Below are 22,901 nucleotides of genomic sequence, written 5' to 3' on the forward strand. Positions count from 1 at the left end.
AACCAGTCTCCCTGCCACATCCTAACACCTGCTTCAAATGTCCCTTCCATCTCACACCCTCCTGATAGCTTTGCTGCAGGCCTGCTTCAGCATATCCACTTGGAGACTGTTGATGGCTGGGATTATACAAACAAACAAGAAAATGGAATGGGGAAACACTGGTGCAGCTTTCTCATAAACGACTGCTTGTACTCCTTAGAGCCAGCTTTAAATAGATGCAAGGTGTTATTAGCACTATTACTAGAACGCATATGGGGTGTATAAACAAGCATACACACACACAGAGCATGTCAATGGATTGGAATGATGCTGGGAGTCTGTTTCTTTGTGGTAGAAGCATTTCAGGCAAATGAAACCTTCAAGCCAAGCTGAGCTGTTCTCTCACACATACTGAAAACTAAATGGTGCTTTAATACCTGTCTGGTCAGTTCTAAAATGTTGGCCATAGATGAATTTACATTTGATGTGTACTACAAATGACTCTCAGAAAATATTTCAGTCCTATAACATAAAGCTGTAGCTATCCAGCTTCTCAAGCAAGAGGGGATAAATACTTGTATGGAACTCCAGGATATTATAAAGAATTTTACACATATATGATTTACTTTTATTCTCGTGACTCCCAAGTAAAGAGGAGGGCTAGACGGTATTTTATCAATTCTAAGATGCTTTTTATTTTCACTCTTCACCTTATGAAGTGGAGAAGTACCTTACAACTGAGGTCGAAGGGTCTTCTGGTATCACAGCAGGGGAGTAAATGATGTCACAGTTGTTACTTTCTGCACTAGTTCAATGTTGTGTAACATCACAAGAAATCGCATATCATCATGAATTTGCATTACCTCATTATCTCAATTCAAGTGGTTTTAAAAACATGGGCCACACTTTGTTACAGCATTGAAATGAAAAGTGACCACAAACTTAAAATGCCTGCCACCTGGCAAGCAATGCAATTTTGAAGCAGAAGAAATTGCAGACTCTCTCACAACAAATCGAAGGCTTTTTGAACATAGGAGATGAAGGTGTTGCTGGTTTTTGCATGCAATATAAAGAACTGTCAAAGGCTGCCAATTATATTCAAAAGTAACTTTTTAAACTTCAGCCATATAGAATTCAAGAAAAAAGAACAGAACCACCAAGTTTAACAATATGCAAACTAAACTTGGGCATGCTTTAAAATCTCACTGTTATCCCAAAGGGGCTAATGAGATCACAGCCTCAAGCACAGCCAATAAAAAGTACCAAGTTGCTATGACAATGGACAACAAGAAATGATAAGAATCTACAGATTCTGAACTTAAAGTTTTTTTCCCTAAACTTTGTGATTCTTAAGTAGTATGTGGTGTGTATTTGCCTTGCTACTGCTAGGATAACATAAAATTATATCCATTTAATATAGTGTTTCTCTTTTCCCCAAAAAGGTTATTAAATCAATAGTGCATATTACACTAGACTGCATCTTAGAATTGAGGTAATATCATAATACCTTCTCCATATAGTCCTCCCTAATGTAAAAGTTCATATAGCATATATAGCACAAGGGCTATTAGGCTGCCATAGAAATTTATGCCATTCTTGACCTCTTTGTACAACTAAAAATTATGCCAAGCACGTGTCATGAAAGAAGAAATAATTCAGCAAATGAGAAAACAAAAAGAAGGGGTATTTTACACTGGAAAAATGTGTGGCATGTATGAAATTAAGAAAGTTCTTGTTTCCCACATCACTTACTTCCAAGGATGGTCTGCGGTTTGTTCTTGTTATATTTCTCTTGGAATTTCTGGTAAAGAACATTAGAAACACATAAACTAAGATCAAAGCACCATTGGACTATAGTTAGAATGTCCACACAGTTAGAACACAGAGCAGGTTTCTTATCTACACCATTGCCGTTTTTCGTTTTTTTTTATTTACTTCAAACAAAAAGGAATTCAGAGCAAAAGACATTAAATGCAACAGAGAGAAAAATATTATGATAATGAGATGTGCAAGTTATAATGAAGGTGTGTCACATGAACACATTTCATGAATATCCCAGTTTTATTAAAAGCCTAGGAGAACCAGAAATCTCCAGTTCACATGTCCAGACTCAGGCTGAAAGGGGAGTTCCTATCAGGGCTGCCTTTCTCCTACGGATTTCTTTCTACTCCTGGCAATCCCTCCTGCCTTCAACAACTTGGAGCATTGAAGTATCACCCTCAACTCTGTGATCTGACACAGTGTGTGTGGTAGTTACCATGGAGGTTGGGAACTCCAAGTTTCCCTCTGGAGGGTCATCATGCTTACGCACACGCATTTCTGACATGACTTTAGCATGGAAAAGAAAGCAATACAACGATAGAGGCCACATCTACTCAAGCCCACAGTCAAACACAGAGAACATTCTTCTACTATAGTCCAGTGGGTCTCACTGTACGTGGTCTTAGGACCAGCAACACCCTCTGAGAACTTGTTGAAATGCAAATTCTCAGGCCCCACCTACACTTACTGAATCAGAAATTATGGGAGTGGGGTCCACAAATGTTAACAGGTCCTGCACGTGATTCTGATGTTTGAAAAGTACTGCTGTAGACTTCATTTACATATGCTCAGAGTTTCCACTGATAAACCAAGAAGATTCCGACAGAAAGGCTAACCCACCCACACTGCATAACACGGGTGGCCAGACTGGTGCTTTCCTTCTAGTGCTGAGAGTACATAGTTAAGGGAATTATTATACACTTTGGGCATGTGTTATTTTATTGCTACAAAGATCACTTTAGAAGTAAATCTAGACAGTAATAAAAGAGTAAAAAGCTAAACATAAAATGAAGCAACCAAGCTAGACATAAACATGTAATACTCACAAATGACAGCATTACCTTGGTACATGGAGGCGCAGCGTCTTTACAACCCTTATGTACATTTGCATTACAGTCTGAAACAAAGGGAAAAAATAGAAAAGCATCCATCTTATTTAATTTGAAATAAGTAAGATTACAACACGCTTTTACAGATCATTACACAAAATAGCACATACACATTAAAAATATTTAGAAAACTTAAGAAGGAAAAAATATTTAAATCATATGTAGTCCCACCGACTCAAGCACAAGCACACGGTTAATATTTAAATTCCTTTGAGATATGGTTTCCCTTTTGCACAGGTTCTTATCAGTTATGACACCTGGAATTATGCATGACATACATTTCTCTGTCTGCCTGAGAACTCATTTACTATATGTGCCCTATATTGCAAGAGAGTTCTGACATCTGGCTGGGAGCAACTGCCCACTCCCACACCAGTTAAAATGCCTATGAAAACAGAAGGAAAGGAAAACTCACAACAATTATGGGAAAAAGAAATCTATCATCCATCTCTGACAGGAATTCCTACTCACTAGAAGTAGCCAAGTTAAAAGAGAAAAGTTAGTGGCTTGGCTATGTTTTACTTCATGAAACAATGTGGCCTCATCTCACTGAACAAAGCAAGAGAGCACTTTGCCTGCCCCTTTCTGACCAATGGCTCAGAGACACAAGTTGTTGTCACAGAAAACTGACCCTATAGGGGCACTACTTTCTGCCAGTCTGCTGTCTTCTTGCCCTCTCTCCTTCCCCCTCCACACCACCCACCACAACCACCCTTCCCCCAGACCCCTCCATGCTATGTGTAGCTAGAGGAACCTGTGGCTTATCAGAAGCTACATTAGAAAGAATTCTTTCAGAGTGGTAGGAAGGTCCCATTTAGGTCCATCAAAGCCACACTGGATAAGTGCCCGTAACCCCTGAGACGAGTGCAGGAAGCTGAGCCCAACCACCTCCCGTTGGAGGTCTGTGGAGGCATTTTAGCCAACACCTCAGTGGCCAACGAGCATGGCCCAGGCTAATTCATGACCTGGTCCTGCTGGCAAACACCAAAATCGGATGGCTCTCTTCTCATTCCAGAACAAGCAAGTAAGAGGAAAAGGAAAAAAGAAGCTATGAGCTACCACAGAACAAAGTTACATTGAAAATTCACAGGCAGAGTGAGCCAGAATATTATTAAATCCAGAAAGAGAGACAAATTTAGATATTTGAAATGTATTCGTTCTGAGACACACAATTGACCTAAAATAGGACCAAAAGGCCATGAAAGGAGAACACGATGTGACAAGAGGCCAACAGGATGACAAGAAAATGGAGCTTTGTGAGATGAGAAAAGATTACAAGGAAGGAAAAAGGACAAGAAGAACTTAAACTGAAGTGAGAAGAATCAATGAGACAAAAATATCAAAGCAGCACTTTGAAATTAAACTTGAAAGATTCCCTCCAGCATGTGGAGAAAAGAAGGTTATAATTATAAAATAGAAGCTGTCATACAAAGACAGATAACAGAAATCACACTTCTCCAAGGAAGAAATCAGAAAAATTAGCTCAGAAGCAATAGTCAAAGCGACAACTGACAAGAACTTTTTTAAAGTTGAAGAAGAACCAAAAAAGACAGATAAAACAATCTCACTGTTCCCTAGGAAAAATAATTAAATGACACGTACTCTATAGAAACATTCTGACAGTATCTGTATAATTGAAAAATTAAAAGTGCTCAAGTAGAAAAAGCAGACAAAAAAGGTTACCAACAAAAGAATAAGGTCAGGCAGGCCCCAGATTTTTCTATTATTCTATTAAATGCCCAGATAGAATGGAGCAGCTTGGCAAAGTATTCAGGAGAAAACATTTGGCCTAAGAAGTTAACTAGATAAATTGCTTTTCTTCTACAAAAGAAGCAAAGATATACCCAAGATATACCAAAAGATATACACAAGATTTCAGAAAAAATATCACTCCGGTAAACTTTAACAATTTTTTTTTACCTAAAATCCTATCCTAGCCTATTAAGATCAGAATCAAAATTAAGGGTTCAGGAATAAATCAGTGGTGTGTTTTTTTTCAAAAAAAAAAAAAAAAGCAAAAGTGAGCACTGAAACCAGCTAAAGAATCATAAACCAAAAAAATTGTAAGTAGAGACTCAGAGCTGAACACAAATACAAAATTATTCTTGAAAAACATGTTTTTGAAAGATTATACATACAATATAAATATAATAACTTGATGAATTTAGTATACTGACAGAGACTAGGGGGAAAAGGGTATATATAAGGGGGAAAAAAGAATAATCAATTATAAGCCTTACATAGCCTTAAAGTTATTATTAATAGACAATAAAAGAGCATATCATCTTGCCAAAATCCCTGAAGAAGATAAAAGCAAACAACACCTGGTATAAATAGATAAAACAGACATCAAGGAAAATAGCATAGAACTATAAAAGATAATTTGATAGCTATAAGATTAAATGTAAATCAGAAAAGAAAATCATTACAAAACAAGGTCTCTCAGTTATATTACAGAATACCTATACCTAAATTAAAGACACAAACCCAAAATCAAAAACATAACATTACTTAAGGGAACTACAAAGAAAAGGAGAGGAATATTAATTTTAAACAAAGTAAAATTTAATGCAAAAGACTTAATGACATTAAATGGGTAATTTTATGTTGATGAAAGTTAAATCTATAGTAAAGGTATGATCTATGAACTTTAGTGTGCCAAATAATGTAACAGCAAAATATAAGCAGTGAAATCTATTTATAAATAAGGAAAATTTTATAAAAACACAATTTGTTTGAAAACTAGCAACTCAGGCTTTAACAAAGAAAAATGTGGACACCAGGATTTTAAATATTTACGTCATGTTTTGTTTCATATCATGTTTTTAAGATTAAAAATATGAACCTTCACAATTAAAGACAAAATTACACCAATCAACGTGGATTGTATACTAAAAACAGCTAAGATTGGACATACATTTTTTTAATCCGATGTAAAAAACTTAACGTTAAAAACAAAGTTTAAAACCCAAATACTCCCCTTCCCTCAAATCTGTAAATCTTACAACTTCTGCTGAAAAACTGTGGTTTAAGGAAGAAATCAAATGTATATTCATACTGATTCTAGAATTTAATCTAAGGCAATAATCAAAGATGTGGACAGTGATATGTGCAAAAGAATTCTCATCGCAACATTATGTTGTGAAACATTTGGAAGACACTGAAGTGTACAGTAAGCAAGGGATAACTAACCACATTTGACAGCATCAGCACATAAAACAGGCTAACAAGCTGACTTTTTATCAGAAGGGACTCCTCCAGCAGTTTTCTCTAGGTGGTAAAATACGAGACAATTTTAAGGTTCTCCTTAAACCTGTATCTTCAATGAATCCTGTTGCATTTTTTAAAAATTAAGGACTGCTTTAAAAGCTAAACCTATCCTATGTACTTTCAGCAATTTCCACCTTCCACTAAAACTCCGATGGCCATCCACCTGACCGACTCAGCATGAACCAACATAGTCTGTACTACAAAAAGTTTACTTTTCAGGGAGCCCTGGCTCCCTAAGCCACACTAACTACGTGTGAGTATCTGACTACTACATATGATTAACTACATATTAGCTGTACATCAGCATCATTAACTATGTATTTGTGCCTAAGGGCCCAGCGTAGTGATAGCTGCTGTAGGGGATACAAAAAAAAATTGTCATGTGATTATGGTCCTGAAAAAAACTGAAAGTCTATTTTAGTAGTTAAAATCAGAAGAGGTTGTACATAACCCGGTATTAAATAAAATAGGAAAATATCATGTGTAAGTTTTTAAGCGCCCGTGGTCAGGGAAGACTTTCCCAAAGGAAGTCAGACACCTGGACTGATGCAAAGGAGTAGGGGAAACTGAGAGAAGGGAGGTTAGCATAAGCGCAGGAACAGAGACAGGAAAACGCACGCACGGGGAGAGCAGGACAACAGGCCTGGCACGGCCTCTGGTTGCAGACTAAGGCTGAGGAGGGAAGTAACTGCAGGCCTACTGGGCAGGACTCAGCCAGGGAATCCGACGCATCGGAGAGCTTGGGCTTCGTCCAGCGAAAGAAAAACAGAGAAGTCCTTAAGTGTGTAGGGGCTGATGAAAGTGCTGTTTTACAAAGATTAATGTGGTAAAAGTATTCAGAATAAACTGTCAGTGAAATACCTGGAGAGGGAAACAACCAGTTTGCTCTCCATGGTTCCGAAGGTGGCGATGAGAATCGGCAGAGTGGTCACAGTGAGAAAGGAAATGAAACGACTGCAGGGACCAAAGGAAGAGGAGGCGACGTGCCCAAGTCTGAGCTCCTACCATGAGGGGAGCAGGAAGCACAACATTTTGCATGTGGATTTTTAGGTCAGTTTTAGCCACACTGGTCTGGGAGACACAAAAGCTCTGGGTGGTGTTGTCTACAGATAGGGTCACTCTGAGCCAGTGTGACTGGGGCAGTCCTAGTTTATTACCCCTGTAGTTCTTCCATTATCCTCAAAAGGGGCCACAAATACATGGGTGCTCAGCCTCTCTAGACAACTGAAAATACAGAAGTAGACAGTGAGGGGTAAAGACATTAATCTGGGAAGAACAGGTCTAAATATAGTATTTTAAAACAAAATATTGGATGACTATACTTAGAAACAAAAAGGGGAAAAAAATAAATGCCCAAGACCTGAGTTTGGAGGGCACTCAGTTAGGGAAAAGGAGACAATACAGGTGGTAAAACAGAAGAGCAGTGCGCCATGAAAAAGAGAACATTTATCTAAACGAAAGGACCATCAATAGGAAAACAGGAGAGAGATCAGGGAGTCAGAATAATGAACAAAGACTCTCAGATTTGACTAGCACGTGAGGCCAAGTTTCTGCCAAAAGCAGGACTTCTGTTAAATATTAGGCCAGAAGCCAAAATGCTGATGGTTAAGGAAGACATGGCAGGGACATTAGAGCGCCAAGTGAGGCTCACACAGCTTGAGGAGTTTGTCTTAAAATGAGGGGAGAGAAAGGTAGTGGATGTGGCTGGAGGTACAATTGTAGGGACCCAGCCTTGTGACCAAGGGAGGAGCAACGACCTATAAAACACATGCCATCACACATGTACGCTGACTGCTGACATGCAGGCAAGGCAGAAGCAATCCGTCAACAATGCCTACAGCAAATTTCTAAAAACTTAACAAATTAAATCATATCTGAACTGCTGGATGCTATTTCAGCTCCCATAAAAGAAAGAAGTCAAGCCTTCAAGGAAAGTGAAGTTCAACCATGCACAGAGCTGGTGTCACTAAAGACAGTGTCACCTGTGAAAAGAAAACTCCATCGGCCTTCAATGCCATGTACAGGTTCTATTTTCATTAGATGTACAACTGTCAATACATTTCAGTTTTTCGTTTAATCATCTTCCAGGAATTTAAAGAGGAACTTTACATGACACCTTGCCCTGCTCTGCTCTTCCGTTTGTGCTCCCATCTCACCCCCAAATAGCCCTCTAATTCTGGCACCAACAAATACCACAAAATGTATTTCACCTTCCTGGGCCTGAGTTCTTTTGCTCTGCATGATTCTTTCACTCCACAAATATTTCATTAATCCCTACTATGCACATTGTTCTAGGTACTGTGGATATAGCAGAGAAGAAAATCAACAAACAAAAATCCAACCCTCCTAGAATTTATATTCTGGTGAAGAAGGCAGATAAGAAAACCAATATATAAAACATACAGTAAGTTAATGGTGCTAAATGTTGGGGCGGGGAAGGGGGGAGAGGAAAAGAGGGAAGGATGAGCCGAGCATAGAATGGTCAGGAGAGGCCTGGCTGAGGAGGTGTCATCTGAACAGACCTGAAGGAGGCGAGGGGCAAACCTACAGCCCTATGAGGGAAGAGAACTGAAGGCAGAAGGAAGAGCCAGGAAAGGCTCTGTGGCAGGGTATGCCTGGCGCAAACAGCACAGATGACCCAGTGACTGGAGCAGAGGGAGCGAGGCGGGGAGGAGAAGACAGGAAGGGCAGATCCTGGCAGGACCGTGGCTTTTAGTCCGGGGTTGACAGGAAGCCACTGGGGGATTTGGAACACAGGAATCTGTGCCTCACCAAGCTCACTATGGCTGATGTTGTGAGAAGAGACATTGGGGGTAAATGTGCAGGGAAACCCATTAGAAACTATTGCAATGTTGGCTTTAGATCAGGGTGATAACAGTGGCAGGGATGAGAAGTAGCAGGCTTTCAGATACATTATTTCAAGATAGCGCCAAAAGGATTGCTGAAGAATTGAATATGGGGAGGGACGGAAGGAGGGAGGGAGGGAAAAATGGAGGGAGGAAGGGAGGGAGGGAGGGAGAAAGGAGGCATAGAAATACTCCAAGATTTTTGGCACCACCATCCGGCAGGAATAATGGAGAAGCTATTAACTAAGACGGTCAGCTTGTAGGTGGGCACAGGAGAGGGAGAGCAGAGTTCCGTTTTGGATACATGACATTTGAGAAATTTTCTAGATACCCAAGTGAAGATGTCAAGTTGGCTCAGGTATACGAGTCTGGGCTCTGGGAGACTATGACTCGTGGACATAAAGTACTGGCTTTAACTATCATGGGTCATTGCTTGATAAGTTGTTAAATCATATGCAGGGCACTAAAACAAATGTCTATGTGCATATGCTTAGCAATGGCCCTGTCCTCAAGGAGCTTACTGTCTAGGGAGGTAAAGCACAAAGCCACACACACACACACACACACACACACACACACACGAGGCCCGAGAACTTACTGGAACACTGGAATGACTCTTTCCCCAGGAGCGTTTTATCACAAACCAAACACTGCAGAACCCCAGAGAACGTCCCAGGGACAAATTGATGTCGACTCAGTTTCTCTTTGTCTTTGGCATCCTTGCTTTTTGTCTTCAGATAGAGCAGCAGCAGCAAAGTGTGGGAAAATGAGAAAAGAGAAATTCTGAGAGCCAACTCTCTTACCGAAGTCATACAAATGAAATTTCTTCATTTATGATTGGCATTTAAGGACTGCAAAACAAGGAGTGCAATAACACCAAAGGTAATATTACCCAGGATGTGGTTGTCTTAGTGTGTCTAATCACTCTGACAGTACTCCATAAGAAACATAGAAGCTTTCCAATACATGCATATAAAATCTGAGGTAAGTGATTGTAAAGGGAAAGTAGAAACTATACTAACTGCTGAGACATTGCACTATCTATGTTTTATAGATGATAGGCACAAAACCTTAATTACCTTAGATTTATTGCGAGGGCTAGTCATCCTATTCATGAGGAAGCTGAATGTTCGGCTCACTTTGTACTTTTCAGACTCTGATTTGGCAGGTATAATGTATTTATCCCATTCCTCTTCTGGAATTCTACAAAAAAGAATCTGTTATGATGGCTTATAGGACGTAAAGAAGGAGCAAAATACAGGATATTCATATATGTGTGCGTGTGTGCACCCACACATACATATTTTAATACATATATTTTTATACACATATCTATACATTTATTTTTATACAGATATTTACACATATTTGTTCAGGTTTTAATGGTTATTCTAAAGATAAAGATAGAAACTATTAAAATGTATCTCATAGATGGATAGGTAGATACAGCAACTATCTCACAATGTTAATAATTATAGAATCTAAGTGGTATTCAGTATGTAATTCTTTCAATTTTTCTGTATACTTCAAAATCTTTCATAGTAAAATATTAGGGAAATAAAGGAAATTTTAGACTTCAATTTTACTCTGAAAACATTTATCTTCCTGTTTACTATGCTAATAGAATTTTCCTCAGGCACAGAGAAGCCAAATAACCAACAATATGGAACTGGATTTTGTTTATTTTTGGAATGTAGAGATAATACTCAGTCGACACACATTTCCTGTGTCAACATAGCCTGAGAAACAGACTGTCTGCTTCTTGGTTCAGTGTCTCACACTCAAACAGGCTAGTTGCAATCTGAGACTCTCTAGATTGCACCCCCCAGCAAAAATAAATAAATAAATAAAATAAGAGGCAAGCTAGAGGTAATTTCACCCAGTCTGTGAACACACTGAACATCATTTATTTTCCTTTAATACATATAATAATTCATCAGAAAAAACAAGTCCCAGCTATGAAAAGTTATACAATATTTCCTCTAGAACTTTCTCTGATAGTCTTATATTTCTAATATTATTAGAGTGGGACAGAGGGAGGGACATAGGGAGGGAGAGAGAGAGAGAGAGAGAGAGAGAGAGAAAGAGAGAGAGAGAGAGAGAGAGAGAGAGAGAGAGAGAAGGAGCATATATTAAGGATCAACCTAAATATCATGTCAAACCAGATAATACTTCCTTGAGACTATTTCCAAAATGAACATTTCATAACCAAAGTCTCTCCCACTTCTCATTTGTCAGCATTAGTGGCTAACACATTCATCTCTGGGGAATATTTTTGAAAAGCACTAAATATTTTGATATGCACTAAAATATGTATGATTACATTTCATGAAAATGAATTCAATGACAACTTTCTAAGACTTCAGTTTTCCTCATGTGATCAGTTACAGGCTTAGACTAAATTATTACTAGGGCCCTTCTCACACTTCAATATAATATCTACGTACCCAGTATGTATTAAACAAAAATTTAAATTATTTAACCTCTAGATAATTTAGAGTTCAAACGTCTGAGTGCCTTCAGAAAAACATAATAAATAAAGCCTTTCGAGCTGCGTCTCGGTCATGAAGATCTAAAAGCGTAGTGAAGCAGGACAGTGTTCTGCTTCTGGAATACTGCACAGTAAGTGATACTGGGTTTGCTAGTTAGAGAAAACAGTTGAAAAGGTTAGAAGGAAAGACGGTAAATAGAAGTGAATGTACCATACAACTACTCAGAGTAACGAAAGGAACGCAGACCCTCTTATTTCTTTTATTCCCACAGCTACCTCCTTAGACAACTGACCAGTTCATATACTCTGTAAATTTCCATACCTCTTGTGTCTTAAGCATCCTAATTTGCAAAACTCATGGCATCATATTCAACAGGCTCACTTTTGGAATGGGGAGAAAACAACGCATTTGAGAGCTTAGAAAGAATCCTCTCAGGAACACCTTTTGTGACCCCACCAAGGGCCTTTCAGTGTCTAAGAGTAAAGTAGATGGTGAGAGACCTAAAGCTCAGAACTAAAGAATGGTAAGGTCTTTGAACTCAAGAAGACCTCTCCCCTACTTCCCAGCAGGAACACAACTCTCTCAAAGAAAATAAAATTAATTATGGTTTACTCGACTCTACTCCCAATTCCCCATGCTACAGAAGACTATATCAAGAACAATGTTGCAGTTTTGATGTAAAACCTACACATGTACCACAGTTTACCATGGAACCTACATATTTCTACAACATGACATAAAATCATACCAAGTGATCTTTAAGTTCAAAGGCTTATAAAACCTGAAACATGACAATGTATACAAAACAAAACAAAAATACTGAAATACTAAATATTAAAAACTCAGAATAACCATCCAACCTGGTAGAAATGAGAGGATCATAGTCATGATCCACTGTCATTTTATGAAAATGGGTAACAGTGTAACCTCTGCACAAATGTAGAAGGTTGGTTGATTCCATGTTTCAAATCTAACTATGTGGTATTCACCTACAATAACAAATAGATACTTTAGAGAACTGAGGAGGGAAAAATCCTCCACTGATTTCACCGCAAAATTTAAATAGCTTGTCAATTTATAAGCATTTGGAAAAAGTTAATTTAAACTCTTTTCAATATCCCAAAACAAGAATGCCTAAGTTCTGTTATAGTCAATTAGATGACCAATGCAATCAACCGCCATACAGTTTTACAAGCTCCTTTCTTCAGAAATCCTCTTGGTATTACCTTTTCAGTAGGTAAACAGGTATTTAAAATATCTTACGAACATGTATCCTCAATATCTTAATCCTTAACCTACTATATCCATAACCTACATTTAAAAAAAAACTGGGAATCTAATTCACAGAAAGTTCCCACTATCCAAATTGAAAATTGACACAGTGAGACTTCTTTGAACACTCGGATGCTCAAATTTGTTTTAATAAAAGCAGATGTAATCAATTTAAGGTAGATGGTGGCAATAAAGTGCGAAGTCATGCCACACAGTGTTTAAGAAGTTGGGATAGATGGAATGTCGCTCCTGCAGAAATGAGCGTGCAAGGTCTGGAGCGAGTCCTCCTTTTACCTGGCTGCATTTTTTTCCAGAAACTAAGTGACTAATATAAACAAGAATTCCAGTGTAGGTAGGTAAATATGTACAACACGACCAAAGCAAAGCATTAGGCATGGCCAGGGCTCTACTGGCATATCCAACAAGGTATTGGGAATAGAATAGATTAGAGAAAAGCTCTACTCTACTAGATACACTAGGGGATGTGATTGAGAAAGTCAGATGCTTTCAGGATGTACAGATCAAGGGAAACTAAAGAGAGAAAAAAAACAGGAATGACAGGAAATGAGGAATAAGAGAGAAAGAGAGACTTCCTATATACATCTCATCCAAGTAACATCACTTTATTTTCTAATATTTAACCAATTATGACATTGGCTCTTCTAGTCTTAAATCCCTCTCCTAACGAAAAATAGTTTTTATGTAAAATAAGCTCTTGATAATCAGTCCATTACTTCTCCAATGTTAAAAAGATGGCAGGGAGAAGACTGCTAATCAAAATGATGAATACATTCCAGAATTAGTAAATTCCTTAAGTGAAATAATAAATGTAAGCAGCTTAAAACAGTACAAAGCACATAAAACACCCAGTGATGGTCAGTTATTGCTGCTCCTGCTTTCGTCCTGGTCATGCTGTCACCTTCCCCATCATCCTCCCTTTGACGGGCATTCTTAGTCTGCCTCTGGTTTTCTCATTTCAAAGTTTCTATTCTATCTCCAAAATACAGGCATAAACAAAAGGAGGCTTTTTCTTATTGATACTTTTATTCCAAGATTTAAAGCAAAACAGTACATCTTGATCTATATATTAAAACATTTCAGAATTTTAGCGTTAATAGCACCAAAATTAAAACCATGTTCTTCTTTTCCATGTGGTCTCTTAAAGCCAAACATTTATGCCATTTCGAACCTCACCTCAGAGTTATTTCACATGAGCAGTTAGTTACTCAAGGCCAACAGCACTCAACAATTTTCCCAGCTCACTAATCAGCTTCCCAAACTTTACTCCAGCTATAGTTTTACTTCTTAAAATAAAGAAAAGAGAAGCTTAGGCATAAAGCTTTCAAACCTGCATATCTATCAGAAAACTGATAATGCTTAATGTACTTTCTGCATCATCTACTCATTGTTTCCCACTTAACACTTCTGCGCAGTACTCCATACAGATAGTAGAGATGTTTAGGCACTTTCTAAAACTGACCGCCCAGGGGCCTATTACCATAGTAAGGGCAGACAGCCCTAACCAGATCCTGATACCTTTCTAAAGCAGGTGGATCTCACGCTGCTCCCCTTGGTCCTGTATGTCAGAAGTGTCTGGTTTTGACAATAACTCAAAATAGAATACTCTGTCCCCAGTCCTGAGGACTGCATATCTGGGACTGAAAAGAGCAGCTGGCTGACCTATGTTGATACAAATCACAAAAGAAGCAAAGGATTCAGGCAGTCACATTACATAGAAACCTCACAAACAATTAAACAAACCAAAAATGACATGCACACATTTCCACATCATTTGATGGATCAAGCAGTCCCTCGAAAAAATCTGGAACAGTTACCTTTTTTCTCCTGGTGGCTCCGGTAAGCTGTAAGCTCTTTGTTCTACAAAACACAGGACAATAAAATGAAAACTAAGGCACACAAACTAGTAGTCATGTGTTAATCTGAAATGCACACACTCAACCGTATTTCATTATATACACCACCAGTTGAGAGAAAACAAGCCACTTTATATAAATAGGGCACTGCTCTGGATATTTTTATCACTTTCCCTGGTTTGGAGAGAATGGGGAAGAGACCAACACATGGCAATATTCAGTGTTTTTTGAACTAAGATAGCATCTGAAAGGGCAGCAAATATTTTCAGAAGTGCAGGAAATCGGTTCTGTCGTTTTGGATATTTCTCACCAGAGCTTCATCTCTTATTTGTAACACTAATTCCCCGACATACAGAATCAATAAATATCTTAGCTGCTTTTTAAGCGAAGCTCAAAAGAAAAGTCTTGCAACCCAGCCTAAGGAAGACTCCATTTTCATATAGCTGTGATGCCTTTATAAAATCCTAGCAGCAGCCAGTTCAGAGATGTGCTTGTGGCTCCTGGGGAAGGGAGAACCACTTTTCCCATTGGACTTAAGGGGGGCAGAAGGGGCAGGCTCATGCAAGCAGCTTAGCGCCATCTTGTTTCTGGAAGGAACTGGAGTACTTACTACAGGGACAGAGCAGAGACACTGATTTAGACAGTGAGAGAGACTGAAGGAGGGAACGGCCACCGTGGAGCACACCATCTACAGAGCAGGGACAAATCCAGAAATGGGAAGAGGCAAAACTAGGTTGCAAAGGAAGGTGGGCCAGATATATTAAGGAGGGAAACTAACAAATACATGTCCCCTGAAATGTGTAAATATCAATATTGAACACCCAATATTGTCTTGTAAGTAACAGAAAATCTACTTTGAAGAATTTGAAGGCTTTATTTTATGGCCATTACACATTCTTCAAATTAAGTCATGGGCAGAAATCAGTATCCTTACTGTAAATAGGCTGAGGAGTCAAGAGAATAAAACACTAGTCCAAAATAACCGAGCTAATAAGATAATAGAACCAGATTCAGGCAACTGGACATTTAATAGGATTCCATCCATCAGTGCACAATAATTTTCAAAAGTACATGCACTTCACTCCTCAGATTCTTAATTGTAGAACACTTTTGTCTATCTTGGTGAGGTTATAATTATCATCTCAACATTGACAATGTTCCTTTCTATCTAAACCCACGATGTATCAAAGGGAGTTACGTGCAAGATTGATTTTGTTTTATATACACAAGCATTGGAAAATAAAGTTTCCACCATAGTACTCTAGGCTCAAAAAAAGAGAAAGGAAAACATGAGACATGATAATAAGTAACCTTTTGGAGGTGACCAGGAAGAAAGAACATCACAAATAAGAATAAAACAGGACAGAAGACCACCCTGTAGCTCACATATGGGAGTTTTCCACCGGGGCAAAAGGAGATTTGGAGTCTATCCAAATAGAGAAAATGCTTAGGACAATTCAAGGCTCATGGAGAGAAGACTTCTAACACCACACATGTCAATTTACCTCAGATTAATCTAAGCAAACTAAACAATGAAACACTAGTATACATCTTTGACGCAGTCAAGATTTCACATCTGTGCTCTGATCACACACAGTTAAAATCATCTCTTCTTCCTTAAGAGTTCATTTATTCTTCGTAGTCCTATAGTTTTGACTGACCTAAATGGTATCAGTCCAAACATTTGTAACCACACCAGAGTATCTTGGAATCTTTGTACATCTAGTGTGTAGTCTCAACCTAAATTGCCTGTTTGTAATTCTCACCTTCTGGAGAGTATCAAACTTCATTCAAATAGCACTGTTTTTAAATATACTGTCTAAAGATAAGCTTTTGTTCACAGGAAAAAAACCAAAGGAATTGACGTTAGCTTTTTATTCTTTCTAATTCAAATGCAAAGATTTAAAGATTATATGTTAGGCAAAGATACCCTTCCTTATTCATTAAAGAATTCACAAATCCGGACTCTTTTCCTTTACAAACAATCAAGTTCCTCTCATCCATCTGGTCAACAATTTCAAACTTCAGAAATCAAACTTTAAAAATCGGAGATACTGCAGATATGAAGGGAAGGCCACTGTTTGGCACACTTCACAGAAGACCTAGAAGTGTTGTCCAAGTAGTTACAGTATAAAGTTAATTTGCTATCGAGGACCATCAGTGAGAGGTGCCAAGCTGCTATTAAAAAGAATCCCAACCTCAACTAAAGTTGGAGACCTGCAGATTCTAGCAGTATTCATAACATTATAAAAAAAATAAGGCAAATTCAATTCATCTTCTTTTCCTGTCCTCTAAAAGGTAGTTGTATCCTTTCTTTCTCTCAGTCCTTTTCTCCATCTTCACATTCCAAAAATTAAAACTGACACATATCAGTAGTCTTGCTTTCTCTTCTTCCAAAAACACTTCCCAAAAAGAAAAATGAAAAGCCTAGTAGTACTTGTTTGGTATTTTATGTATCTTGTCTATTACATTTGTTGAACAAATATGTATTGGACACCTCCCATACTTAAGTCACTGTTTTAGGATGGCAGCTCCAAGCACAAAGACTGCTTTCAATACTGTTCCACATGGAACAAAAATGCAAAATAAGAACAAAGTAATAAAGCAAGAATTTTAACAAAGAAAAGAAACAGGAAGAAGTAAAATAGATCCTTTCTTAAATATTGTACACTGGGAAATTGAGGGTACTTAAGCACATTTCTTGTTTTTCTGAGTCTTTTAAGCCTTAAGAATAATAGACAAAAAAGACACTGTCTAATACCCTGACAAAAATGTATTATATAATTTATTATGTAATGCTATATATTACAGATTAGCATGAATACTTCCATATATGCCTTTAAATGTAATTATTACATATTATGTATAGAAAGTATGAAATAATTACATTTAAAAATAAAGTTGAAAATTGGAGTGGTGGCTGAGAGGGGCTACAAGGTCAGCTCTGAGTTGCCAATTGTCTTATTTATTGATCTGAATTCAGTTTTTAAAATTCATCAAGCTATATGCTTAAAATTTACACCCTGTTCTACAGACATACTACATTTCAAATTCAATTTTATTGTATAAAAGTTACATTTCTGTTTGCTTACATTGCCACAAAAAATGTTGAGATACATTTACTCATGTTTCAAATATGTCCTCTTATTTCAATTCTATAAAGTCCCTTCATAAAGAAAGAAAGAAGAAAAATCTATTTGGCAGTGGTTTGTCTCTGAAAACTTAGATTATTTCAGCAACTTATATATAGGGCAAAAGTAATTTTTATACTTTACTTAAATAAAATCCTCTACAGCCCTCACAATAAGGAACCTAGAATAAATTCTAGTTTACACTATCTTTGAGGAAAACATTTTATTCAAAGAACAAAGCAACAGAGATTTTTGTACAAATTTGTAATTTAATCAAAATCAAATCTTTCACTTGTCTTGCTATCCAATGAGAAAAGGATTTTGCTAAGCTTAGAAAAATCAATTGTGAAAATAAAATTGAAAATCCTTGCCTTCACTTGTATATTTTATGTACTTTTACTAACTGAAAATCTGCTCTGGAATAGAATGCTTTCAAAACTAAATGGTAAATCATGCTCACCTTCACTGGAATTGCACACTGTAAAATCACGTACCAAACGAGTTTTTCCTAAAGAAATTTTGGGTGATGAGCAGGAATAAGAACGTGAGCGGATTCCAGAAAGCAATGACTCCTAAAAGAGATCATAAAATAGTTTTTTTAAAAATGCTACATAAGACTTGAACGTATATGTTTATCATGAATATTACGAAATCAGCATCTTTGTGAAAAGATTCATTTTGAACATTTCTGATGTAATCTAATTGTTTCTGTTTGCCTCTCACAACTTTCAAAATTTTATTGTCTTTTTAATGCTTTAGTAAACTTGAGCTTTTGGGAATAGTTCCTATGTAGACTTTAGGATACAATTAGGACATTCCAATCATGTTGGTTAAAAGTGAAAAATTAAGTCAAATTTTTCTCTATATATTTAATGAGTTTGACTTTTTTTTCACCTGAGTTAACAGTTATTTTTATTTTATACTGTAGCACTCAAGCAAAATTCTACATTAACTAATATGTCTATACTTAGATGGTAAAAGGATAGCCACTTACAATGATAAGAGTTTTAAAATTTTCCAAACAGCTATTTAAGTTACAATGTTAGCTGCAGCCTATAGCGAAGAATGCATCAGGTAAATATACAAATCTCCTAGGCTGTGCTCATCTTTTAATAAACCTTCCATCCAGCACTTCCTGGGATGATGTTTGCATATCAGTGACTTATACATCTTTATTTCTTTTAACTGACCTGCCATTTTATTCCTGTTTTCCCAATTACATACTGTTTCTCTTGTAATATTAACAACATATGTGAGAATGCAACATGGCAAGATAATTAAAACATGGTTTTCTTACATGTTCTGGAAAATGTAAATGAATATACAAAAGAGCAAACACCATTAAAGCCACTTATGGTACCCAACTCCCATCCAACAGAGGCCAAGCAGCCTTAGGATTGATCCCACCCATCCATTTGTAAGATACCACTTAAAGTTAGGGCTAAAATAAAGAAATGCAAAATTTATTACTAAAATTAAGCCATCAGCAACTGTCATTCACAAGCACTGGTCTCGTCTGTTCCCCTAAGTGAAAACACATGGTTTCTCTAAGTTCATCTGTTTAAAGGGCCTGGAAGAAAGTTGAAAACAGACGCCTAACCCTGCTTCAAAAGGTCTTGGGCTGTGCCTCCCCTGACTGTCTTCTTAGAGAGGACCCTCTGGGGTCTGGATGTCAGGAAGGCCAGCCCAAGCTGTCCTATAACCCTGACAGTGAGCTGGCCACAAAAGGCCCTAGCCAAATGCCACCCTTTGCTTTAAGTCATATATGGTCATCGTTTTGCATAATAATGGGACTTTGAAAATTATCCAGAATCTCTGGTAAAAAGTTACACAGGGCAATTACAGAGGCACGGCTAGATACATTTTAACGGACAGATTCTTCCTAAAAGTGAACAACATTGAACTGTTTCACAAAGATTGAATTCCTTTTCATTCCAAGTCATGATGAATGTTTCGCAATTCCACTCAAAATGCAAAACTAAGAAGGATCTACATTAACAACCATACTCATTTCTTATCATCCAGAAATAATCACATGATCTTCAGGTTCAAAAGGTTATGACAATTCAACAGGCCTCAGAGAGGAGAGGAAAGGATTCAGGATCTGTCAGGATCTGTCAGGATCTAGTCAGAAGGCCTGGATTTGAGTTCTGACTAACATTAAGTTCGGGTACCCAGGACAAAACATCTCATTTCCACAGAACTTCATCTGGTCAAAAATTAAAATAAAAGGCTTACTAATGTCTTAGGTGTCTTATGATGAAATTATGTTTTCTACATTTATAAAACATGTTTTCTATATTGTAGAACATACTACAAAAATAAAGCAGTATCATAACCATGTGTTCACAGTAAGAGCTGCTCGAGCATAGCACACATTATTTTATAGCAATAAACTCAACTTCAAAAAAACACAAGTGGACAATAACACAAATCAAAAAAGGAAGAAAACACACGTGCAAACACAAAACAGCTTTTTCTGCAAGATTGGAAGAGTGTAATCTTTTATAGAACAACCACAGCAAAATGAAACCCCAATGTGAGAAAATCTCTCTCCTATGGAAAAATTGACGAAGTTTATGGTGTTCCAGATTAGTTCATGCAGCCAGGAATGCACAACAAACATCACCTCTGCCTTAGTAATATTATTTACCTCATCACCTGGGCCAAGTAAAGTTTCATGTGAGCAAAACAAGTCTGATCATTTACATCCACATGACACTACCAGTTTATTTCCCTTAAAAGATGACGGCAGAAAATACTGTGTAAAATGGTAAAATTTTCCAAGTATGTGAAAAATTAGTATACACTGGTGGTGAATTCATAAAGACAAATCAGTCCTTGTAATTAAGGAATATACAAATGAGAGTTGGAAAGATTAGAGACTCGAATGGTCAGCTCATAGGTCTCAAAAAAAAAAAGTTTATACATGTGAATAAAACATTATTTGTCTTTCAGAGATGGTTAGATTTAGATAACACATTTTCCACACTATAATAAACCAAATGAATACCAACAAGAATACCTTTGACTGCAGGTTACTTGATAAAGAAAGTGACTCAGTCCTGGAGATGTTAAAATCTGGTTCAGGGTTGGTCTCAAAAGAGTCCAGTTCGTCCCCACTTGGGATCCCAGTTCTCGAGGAATTCTGGGACACTGGAGTGTAGCAAAGGTGTGACGGCTCCGAAGGCCCTTCCCCTTCGCTGTCAGCATCCAGGGCATCAAGACTAGAACTGACGCACAAAGTAAGTAAACAAGTAAATAATCAAGGAAGCAGACCGAGTCATTGGTTTCGATTTCTCTGAATTCAAATTCTCTCGTTGGTGTGAGGTACAATGGGCACTCGTTTAACTTGTAACAAAATTTATATTTAAGTAAGTTTTGCTGGTTTTTTCCCTCCCTCCAAAGATCTTGTTTTCAAACAAAAATTTGTTTCCCCAAATGAACATTTCTACCTGGCAAAAGCCATTTCAAGTGCTCTAAAAAACAAAACCTGGTTCAAGTTAGTATTATGCTATTTCTGTGTTGTAAATGTAATTATTACAAGCCCCAAATGGGTATCCTTCAAACATTAAAAATGCAAACCAAACAGAGCCCCTGGGCTGTTTCGGGGTGGGGGTGGGGTCTGGGGGACCTTGAATGTGAAAATATTCTCTCCATTGTCCCAAGGCTGCAGAGCTCAAGAGGGCAGAGGCAGGTATGGACAGACGTGCAAAGGTCTCACACCAGAGTTGGTATCAAGACACAGGACAGACATGAGTCAAGTGAGGTCCCAAATGTGTCACATTTGATTATTTTTAGAAACTTTCAAAAATGATGGCCATGAGAAATCCACCTCAGAAGGCAGAAAGGAATTCCGCTCTACTACTAATGCTCTCCTTTCCTCATTTAATAACCACAATAACCTTTGATAACCACAATATTAAAAGGAAAGCATGTGAGCTTCACATTCCTGGCTCATTCCACAACATTTACATTTTAAACCACTCAAACTTTGAGGCCAACAACTCTCACAGGCATGTCAATTGCACAGTGCATTTTAAAAATTAAATTTATTGAAGGAAGATTAGTTAATAACGTTATATAACTTTCAGGTGTACAACTTTATAATGTAACATCTGTATACACTGTGTGCTCACCATGCATTCTATTCTCCTTCTGTCACCATGTATTTGACTCCCTTTACCCTCTTTGTTCTCCCCACAACCCTCTTCCCCTCTGGTAACCACCATGCTGTTGTCTGTATAGAAAACAAAACGTAACACACGAACAAACAAAATAAACTGCACTTTTAAATGTATTTTTCTTTCGTTGTTACAGTTCTGGAGTTTAAATTTTAATAACAATATAATGAAATGGTCTCAATTATGAAATATAAAGTACCAGAAAATGAAACTTTGAAAAATGTTTTTGATTTATTTTTCTTAAAAAGGAAGGAAGGAAGGAAGAAAAGAAGGAAGGAAGGAAGGAAGAAAAACGTAGGTATTTAATGGCCACTGAATATCAGCTTAATAAATTACACGACACTTGGTACTATATATGTTTCTAATCCACAAATTTAGATTAGTGTCTAATTCTTGAACTTCATGGGCCCTCTTGGGCCCCAGCAAACTTGGCAGTAAGTAAAGGCCACGAGTGGTAACACTGAGGTTTCCAAAGTGGAGTTTTCTCCTTGAAAAGTCCTCATCAAGGGCCTTCACCTTGTCATTGAGAAGGGAAGGACAAATTGGAGGGAGACTTCACACTTTAGTTTAATTAAACACCCAAATATATTGGAGTATAAAATTCTCCTGAAAAACTAAAGCTTAGTGTTAAAAATACCTTGCTGGTAAATGTTGGTGCTTTGGATGTTACACTAATGTAATTACAGATATTTTAAGGTGCTATGTAGTTTCCATAATTCAGTGATTATCTGAGGGTAGAAAGAGACCTAGGGGTAGGAAGGGAGGCCAAAGGTTTGCTGATGTTTTGTGGCTCAGCATTTGTGTGTTCAACTTGTGATCTCTTGTCCTAATGAAAAGTAATGGCTGCCTGTGAGAATATATCTATTTTTACACAAGCCTTTTAAGTTACACACAGCATGTCTCCAGCTCTATGAATATACCCT

The 22,901-nt window shown here is 37.5% G+C and overlaps 1 protein-coding gene across 4 annotated transcripts in view; it reads right to left on the minus strand.

Annotated features, from left to right (window-relative positions):
* The window catches only part of ARHGEF28 (Rho guanine nucleotide exchange factor 28), a 290,776-nt gene that overhangs the window by 74,453 nt on the left and 193,422 nt on the right, over positions 1-22,901 (minus strand). For all 4 annotated transcript variants that reach the window (XM_081053984.1, XM_081053985.1, XM_081053983.1 and 1 more), the window contains 7 exons: positions 20,820-21,027; positions 18,255-18,366; positions 14,625-14,667; positions 10,105-10,228; positions 9,624-9,756; positions 2,862-2,917; positions 1,732-1,780 (listed from right to left, as the gene is read on the minus strand). In XM_081053984.1, coding sequence (XP_080910110.1) covers positions 1,732-1,780; positions 2,862-2,917; positions 9,624-9,756; positions 10,105-10,228; positions 14,625-14,667; positions 18,255-18,366; positions 20,820-21,027 — 725 coding nt within the window. The remainder of the gene's footprint in view (positions 1-1,731; positions 1,781-2,861; positions 2,918-9,623; positions 9,757-10,104; positions 10,229-14,624; positions 14,668-18,254; positions 18,367-20,819; positions 21,028-22,901) is intronic.

This window comes from Rhinolophus hipposideros (genome assembly GCF_964194185.1).
Source record: "Rhinolophus hipposideros genome assembly, chromosome: 7".
Lineage (NCBI taxonomy): Eukaryota > Metazoa > Chordata > Mammalia > Chiroptera > Rhinolophidae > Rhinolophus > Rhinolophus hipposideros.